General features: G+C 45.8%; 1 protein-coding gene across 1 annotated transcript; it reads right to left on the bottom strand.

Annotated features, from left to right (window-relative positions):
- Positions 1 to 1,426: 1,426 nt before the first annotated feature.
- Positions 1,427 to 5,723, bottom strand: LOC104411492 (calmodulin-binding transcription activator 1-like; the record flags this gene model as incomplete). Its single annotated transcript, XM_010021918.1, has 2 exons — positions 1,427 to 3,282; positions 5,583 to 5,723. Coding segments are annotated over 2 exons (1,997 nt in total), but the record flags the coding sequence as incomplete, so codon positions are not given.
- Positions 5,724 to 8,220: the final 2,497 nt, after the last annotated feature.

Here is an 8,220-nt window from a genome sequence, read left to right as displayed (position 1 = left end):
AATACAACCAGCGCTGCGGGAGCCCAGCAGTCATCAGTGTAGCGATGGGTAACAAAAGGGTTTCCATGGTAGCAGCGAGACAGAAAGGTTTGCACCATAAAGGCGGGGGTTCTGCTGTTAGGGGGTTTTTCGTGGAGTTTTGGGACCTCAAAAGTCAGACAACAGGTACAGCGGAAGCGGTGTCATAGCCCAGCATAGCCCAGAACACTGTGCGCCTTCCAAATGAAGCCTAACTGGGTTTAGGTGCTGAGAAAGCCACCACTGCGTTACTGCTGCAGGTTAAACAGTCAGTATGGTAACAGTGGTAGTGACCACACGGTGCTGACACTTCAGCTTGTGTAATACTCCGGAGAAGCAAGACTGGCACGTTCAGACCCAGTTTTACACCAAGAGAAGGTCAACCTCGGCCGGTGGTGAGGGGTAGACGGTCAGTGACGACCACCTTGTCTCCTAGAGAGGACTCTGGGTTTGGCAGCAGGCAGAGGTGACGATCCTGGGCAGCTCCTGCCCTGGATAGTCCCAGATTTCCCTTCAGCACAGGCCACGCAAATGGTGGTGAGGCCGTAAGAGTGGCAGGATGCCTGAGCCTGTGCATGGTGGACTAAATGGAGGGCAGAAAGTCCTGCAGGAGGCTTTCTGCCAGTGCCCATCAGCCATTCCTGCACGCTGACAACCTTTCTTTCCACCTACAGGGTGAACACCCACGTTTTCACACCAAGTTTATCACTGCAGAGTATGTGAACTCTTAGAGCTGCTGAATACCAGCTCATCACCTGGTGCTCTAACACTGTGGTCCTGGGGCTTGTCACGGCATCATTCAGCTGAAGGTTAAGCCACCTCCTCTGCTTATTACTGCATATTCTGCTGCCTCACCCACCGGCAAACTTGTCACCCAGTGGTGTCAGATGCACACTTACTGGGGGTGCCACCACAGGACTGGTAATTGGGGAGAGCTAGATCTTTTCCTGAGCAACAGATCTCTGTTGTATCTGTAAGGCAGCAGATACAACAGTGCTCCAATGCTGGGCTTACAAAACCACCAAGGACCATTTGTCTTATTCAAAACAACCTGCTTGTCTATTGCTGGCTCAGAAGTCTGTGCTTCTTCCACTTTGAACTGTGGTGCATGCTCTCATATGGCTAGGTAGCACCATGAAGCCATCACAGGGGACACACTTTGCTTTTCAATGAAAGAAAACATTTGTTTGGATGCTTCCTAAAGTGAAGAAAGGGCCCTGTCAGGGTAATGAAGTACTTAATTAAAAGTACACTCAGACATGCAAATGGCCTTGGATGCTCTGACTCCTAAGAGAAGTATTTTACAAGCCTTGTCAAAGCTTTAACAAACCAGTTCTTGGGAGCCCTTATTAACAAAGCAATGAAAGATTAGGCAGTAAATGTGAACGAGTAAAAGCCCTGGACTCACCTCAGGGTAAGACCATTCTGGTGAATAATCTGTCACCATGAACAAGCGCCCACTCTGCTGTAGCAACCCCAAAGTGCCTTGTGCCGCGGCTGCTGAGACCACCTCAGCCACATGCATGTACGCCATGGTGCTGGCTCCGTTCTCCGTGCTGCTGAGCTGCATGTTGGCTTGCTGAGGACTGCAGCAAGGAATGCACATTTCAGCCTGGTTGTAGGTTGCTCTGTTACTGTCTTCAGGCTGAGACAGTCCAGCACTGTCACTTGATACCAGCTGATGTCCATAGAGAGCATTGCTCCCACCTTCTACCGATATGAAATCATTAATTAGATCAGAAAACTGGTTGCTGAAGGAGATGTCAAAGTGGTCCAAGTTAAGCTCCATGTTGGAGGAGTTATTTAAGCTGGGATGGGCCACAGGATAGAGTCCTTGTACCATGTTTCCTTGGAGAATAGGGAGATTGTTCCCATTCCTAATACCCCCGTTGGCCTCAGGCTGCAAGTAGTGTTCTGTGCTGCAGGCTTGAAGATCCCCTGATTTAAGTAGATTTTCATTCCCTTCTGCCTGCTGGGAGGTCTCCATGGGAACTTCAGCTTCTGCAGTCATAGCCTGGAAGTTTGCTTGGAACTGCATGAGCTGGAGAGAAGAGGTGGACTCTATTCTGGTTTCCACTGTGCCATTACAGTTGGAAGTGGTTTGGGAGGAGGATTCTGTCTTCACACTGGGGATTCCTAACGTGTTCACAAATGAGCCACTTGTGTCATTCAAATTGTTGTGAGTGTTTTGCTCAAGGGGAAGAGGTTTGCTGGCATCCTGCAGAAAGAAGCTGGGGGAAGGGGTCTGATGAACGTGAGGGCTCTGGACGGTCTGATTGAAGCTGGAAGAATAGTCCTTGTTGGAGTCAATGGCACTGAAGTCCATCTGCTCCAGGGTGGTGCTTGGGCTCAGACCTCCTCCAGATGGAAGCAAACCTGAACCAGTAGTGAGGGTGAGAGTGTTAGATGCAGAGGAGGAGGAGAACGCTTCTTTGGACATCTGTTGTTCAAAAGATGTGTCCTCAGTTTTGATTTCTTTCGTGAGGGTTGTATTGAAGTTGAAGCTACGTTCTGTTGTGGGTGACTGCCTTATGTTGGTACTGATGCTGTCACTTTTCATACCTCCTCCACCATAAGTCTGCCCTTGCTTGGGATTGTTAAGAAAACAGTCTGGGTCAAAATTCATGGTGGTTTCTGGAATTTTTCTGTTTCCATCTAAAGTTGTGGAGAGCACAAGTTCTTCGGAGACAGTGCTGGGTAGCATCGACAAGCTCTCTGAACTGCCGGTGGTTGGAAAAGCAAATTTGTGTCCATCTGAACTCACAGCAAGTACCAGTCCTTGTGCAGCGGCATCTGAGGACAGAAGGTGTTGATTTGGGCCAGAGGTGGGTGACATGGTATACACAGCTTCACTGGTGACTTCTGACATAAATACGGTGGCACTTTGTGACAAGCTTCCCATCACTGACGCTACAGCCATACTGGACACACCAGTGACGGCCGGGCTATCCGCCATATCCGGGTCACTGTTTAATCCACTGCTGATGGACACCGGAGAGTTCTGGGTCGTGTCAGGGACCTCCACCTGGTTGGTGGAAGAAACCTCAGTGCTGTTTTGATGGAGCAACACTGGTTTCGCCACTTTGCCATTCCTCTTCTCTCGGCTGGAGGTCTTGCCATGGCTGTGCTCGTTCTTGCCTTCAGAGACATCGTTATTTTGTACCTCTGAATGAGCGCTGTACCCACCTGTCCTTGGTTCAACCTTTGGTGATATGATGCGATGTTTGGCACTGTTACACTTGTGATGCACACTGCTTCCTGCCCCTGTGCCAGAGAACAACAACATTGCCATTCAGTGAGTGCAAAGTTAAGCTAGCTGGGTCTCTCACGCCTGTAGCACAAGGAGAGCTGTGTTTGTGCACACGTGTGTGAGAGTGAGTGAGCACACACAGAGTGAGAAACACACCTTCGAAATAGAACAATTTCTCACCAGTGCCAGATTTACAGCTCCCCTTCTCTCTAACGCATAGATCCATTGCATGCAACAACAGCAACCTCAAAACAGGCATGTGTGCACTCACCCCACATAGCACCAACCCTCTTCCTCCCTGCCCCAGACAACACATTAGGAGGAGAGGACTTGGCATCAGTGACAAGTTTCAAAGCTACTTAAACGTGGCCAATCTCAGTGCAGACTCTGCACAGTGAGGGCTGCTGCTGCCAGCTGTGGCAGGGGGGTTCTGCCTCGCAGGCCCTGTTTCATCTGCACCACAGACAAGACCTCAGCCCCCTGTGACACAGTGAGAAGAAGCTCAGCTCTTCACACTGGCTGATGCTGGGTGGTTTGACAACAGCCCCCGTGGGCTGGATGCTGACTGGTAACCTGGAGGTGACAGATGCCATATCACGCTCCTGTCCTTAGCATTACCCTTCTGCCTAGATTGCAACCCTTACCTTTTGCCATCATTTTATCTATTACAGCTGCAAATCAAATTATTAAAGTAGCAGCACATCAGCCAGCATAAAGCAAGCCTTCTCTCCCATAAGGATTGCAATGGATTTCCTTTGTTCTAAGGCATTCATCCGCTGACAGATAAACCTTCTGCACTTCTGGAGGTCGCATGCAGAGCGCAGGATGAGTACTGGAGTGGCTAAAGAATGCTCAAACAAAGGTCACCAGGAAACAACCCTCCATGGCACTGACCCAGCTGGTGCTGGCCTAGCAGAAGATGGACACTGCCCAAGCTCCTGGTAGCTTGGAAATCAGGTAGGATGAAGTAAACAGTTCTGCCTGCAAAGGCATCAGAGCCACAGACTCTGGTGCAGGGACTGCTTTGGTTGTTTAAAGAACAGCCCATGAATTTTTGATGTTTCTTTCCTTAATTGATTCATTTTCCCTCGAATGAGGTAAGGACATTAATTATGGTACTGTATAATGACTAAAAGGGGAAAGAAACCTCCTCCTTATAGCTAATGGCTACAATTATAAATGCCATCTTCTGGGTAACATAAAGCCTCCGTGTAGCCACTGCAATTTGCTGAATCTTTTGTTCCTTGCCCTTGGAAGGGAACTTCTCTATTATGTGCTCAAGATTTGAATCAGGTCACTTAAAGTAGTTCAGGACAGTGCTTTTGAGACCAAATGCAATATTAAATCTCTCTATTCTCCTAGGTATAGAGATGAGCAGGAACAAGGGAGAGGCTTTCATGCTGCTGCCTTTGCAGATGACAGTAAGGAATTGGGGATGTATGTGTCAATGTGCGAGCCGTTACAAAACAAAGTGCTACTGTTATGTTAAAAAGCATGCGGCAGACTTAGCACAAGACAAAACATCAAAGGGAAGAATAAAAGGCTTCATGTTCAGATCTGCAAGCCTGGATCAAATGCTGAGCCTTAAGGGTTGAATTTTAATCCAAACTCAGGTACTTCAGAGGTCATAATTCTTACTTAAGCCTTCACTATATAATGCAACTGCCCAAAAAAAGGATAAGAAAGTAACCCCTCTGAAGCACTGTCAGCTTTCCTTTATACATTTTGATAAAGACTAATTAACATGTCATAGATTTTACTTGACCAAAGTCCTAGGAAAGGATGGCTAGATGAGTTGGAAAAGTGAATCACTCAGCTTCCCACTCTCCATGTAAAGATAATACTAAAGATGCTGTTTCTTGCTGTTATAGTCTCACTCAAAACAAATCCATCTTCTTTAACAGGAAAGAAATCGCCTGTATTTTCATGATACCTAAATAAAACCTGTCTTGTCCTGGTGATGCCTTGTAATTAACTACTTGCACCCGCTGTCTTCAGCAAAGGGGGCTGCAGGGCGAGGACTTTCAGAGGGTGAGCACTAAGTAACAAAATTTGAGGATGTAGAAGAGAATATGGCTTTTTGAGCAGGTCACATATGGAGAGCACTCATCAGAACTTGCACATTACACAGTGGTGACGTTTTCCAGGAGTTCCAGCTGTATCTGATTAGCCTCAAGACTTCTTCTGTCACCTTTGAGTTCATTGTGTCTCACTCAGCGTTTCATGATACAGCACATTTAGCCCTGCAGTGCTACAAACCCTTTCCATGTCTGGATTAAGCTGTGATCATTTTGTGCCCTCCCAGGGTACTCACCCAAGGTACCAGTGCAGAGACAGTTGTGTGTCCGAGGCTGCGGTTTGGTCTGGTGACTATCAAGGATCTGCTGCACGAGCTGTTCCACCGAGAACCCTGAACTGCTGTTTCCATTGCTGCATGTCCACTTAATGCCATGAACTGCAAAGAGAACAGTAAAACTTCCCATCAGAAACTTCAAAACCAAGCCAGAAGCCATCAAAAGCCGCTGCAAAAGAACAGCAGAAACCCAGTCCTGCTGCTTGGTATCAGAACTGAAAGAGACCTATAAAAAGCCACAGTAATGGTTATTGTTCTACTGTTCTCTGCTCCCTGATATCTATAGGCTCCCAAATGCAATTCCTGGATTAAGTACATACAGAGGAAAAAATCCTCAGTAGAGTATCTTGCTGTATTTCAGTTTGCTGCTAATGGTGGCTCTGCAACTAAGCCAAGGAATTGTAAGGACTGTGACTAGTGCATGTAACCTGAAGGCAACAAAACACTTGCGTTTCACTGAAGTAAGATAGTACAATTCCAAGGAGCACTTTGGAATATTCTTCTGTCTAATATGAAACCAAAATGAGTTAGTTTTATAATAAAATCAGCAGCCAAAAATATGCCAGTATAATAGCAGATACAAACCTTTTGCCTTTTGTCTTCATTGTCAGATCCCGGTTGGCAGCAGGGAAGACTGACTCAGTTTTGGGGAGTCACTAGCAGACACTGTGCAAGTTCCTCCACTGACCTGGGTGACAAGGGGGTAACGCTGCAGAACACGCTGCAAGCTGCAGGTCTCCTGGGGACTCCCTTGGCCTGTTAGCTATTTAAATGAGAATGCTAAACTGCATGCACAGGTATTATTTGAATAAAGGCTCCCTCTCAGCATTTTTAGATGCAGAATTTCACACAACAATGACATTCTCAACTTGACTAACAATGGAAAAAGCATTTATAAAAATGTTTTCGCCATAATAACCTACTCAAAGCATCTTCTGTCTCCTTTAACGTCTCTCTAAGCAATTTATATGTACATATTATTTATCCTTTGTGTGCATTAGAGCTCACTTGCAGATTTTGGGAAGAGATGGTTGGTGGCAGCATCATTTCCAAGCTGCCCCTGTGCCTGGCAGCTCAGGCCTGAAGAGCTGCTTCTTTCCATTGTCACACTCTATCAAAGCAGGCTCCTTGCATGTTATATTCTGAAATCCTTATCCAGAATACACCAAATCAAAGCTACAAGTCCCACAGACTTCAACTTTGTGGGATTAACTTGCAGAAATAACGGTAAATAAGATTTACAAGTATTCCTCCTCATCTCACTATTTAAAGTGCTGCAGTTAGCTTAGTAATGAGTCCCTCTATACTTGCTTGACAGCCACATTTATTGTTATCGTACCCAACAGATTTTGCTTTCTTGTATGTTCACAGTTTTGAATTCCCTCTTAGCACTCAGTTCCCGTTGTTATGTCTAAGTTTCAGGTTATAGACGCTTACTGCTTCAGTACCTCCAGTCACATTTGGTTTAGTGTTCTAGGAACATTATTCTGTCACATGTGGTATTATTCCTAATAAGCGATGTTCAAATGGCACTTGTGAAAAAAATACATTGCCAGCGAGATTAAAATGCAGTCATGTGTCTGGAATACTCTTGGTTATAGTATAGGAAGTTACTGGGCTGCAATTATCACTGAGAAACTTTGCATTAACTTGTTTCGGGTTACTTCAGCGATGCTTTGCTACAGGAAAGGGCTGGCACACGTGCTGCTAGGTACAGAAAGTCTGATCTACAGCTCTCTGTCAGAGTCTGTGCCCTCCTGCTGCTAAACCCTGCGATGAGCAGCGTGTGACAGGGGGCAAGTCTGGTTTGTGTATTCATGACGATGGTTCCTAAGTCGGAATCAAGCGGTGAGCTGGAAGCTACGCAATAACAAACAGCTTTAAGGATGGACACTCGTAGCACCATGCCTATTATTTTCAGGTGCTTCCTGTATAACAAAGTCCCATTGTGGATCTACTGCTGCTGAGGGAAGGTCCTTCTCTAGCCTTGCTCCAGCTCATCCCAAAGGGCTCTATCTTTTGTCCATGTGCTGCAAGTGTTTTTAGTGCTTATGCTCCCCGTATGTTATAAAGGTTATAAACCAAAAAGCCACTGAAGGGTGACAGATTGCAAAAAAATAGACTGTCTGGATGCTTAATGCAAATTATTCACTATCTTGGCACATCCAATATGCAGATTTTCTCCCTCCCCCTTTGAAAGAAAAACTCCTGTGAGCTGGTGAGTTGTTAGTACTGAATACCAAATACTATCAAGATGGCTTTTAACATGTCACGCTTGGCTTCCTGACACATAATGAATCAGCAGGATAGGGAAAGAAAGTGCATTATGAAAGGAAGGTTAATAAAAAGCATACACACGTTCTTCCTGTTTCTTAGTGGTTCGAGAAGTGAAACCACTGTAGAACTATGTTTGATTAAATATAGTCATAATGTAGGAACACACACAAAAAAAGGGGGGGGGAATGATTGAAGCTTAACAGAAATTCTGGGAAGTATTTGAATGTGTGTTTCTGTTCAGACACCTCTTGCTTTTCCTTGTAATTTAAAATGAAAGCTGTGAATTGCTCTAACACATTCTCTTCCAGTGAGACCACAAACG

Source organism: Nestor notabilis, unplaced genomic scaffold, assembly GCF_000696875.1.
Source record: "Nestor notabilis isolate BGI_N333 unplaced genomic scaffold, ASM69687v1 scaffold17449, whole genome shotgun sequence".
NCBI classification, from domain to species: Eukaryota; Metazoa; Chordata; class Aves; order Psittaciformes; family Psittacidae; genus Nestor; species Nestor notabilis.
This window is presented reverse-complemented; position numbering and strand designations above follow the sequence as displayed.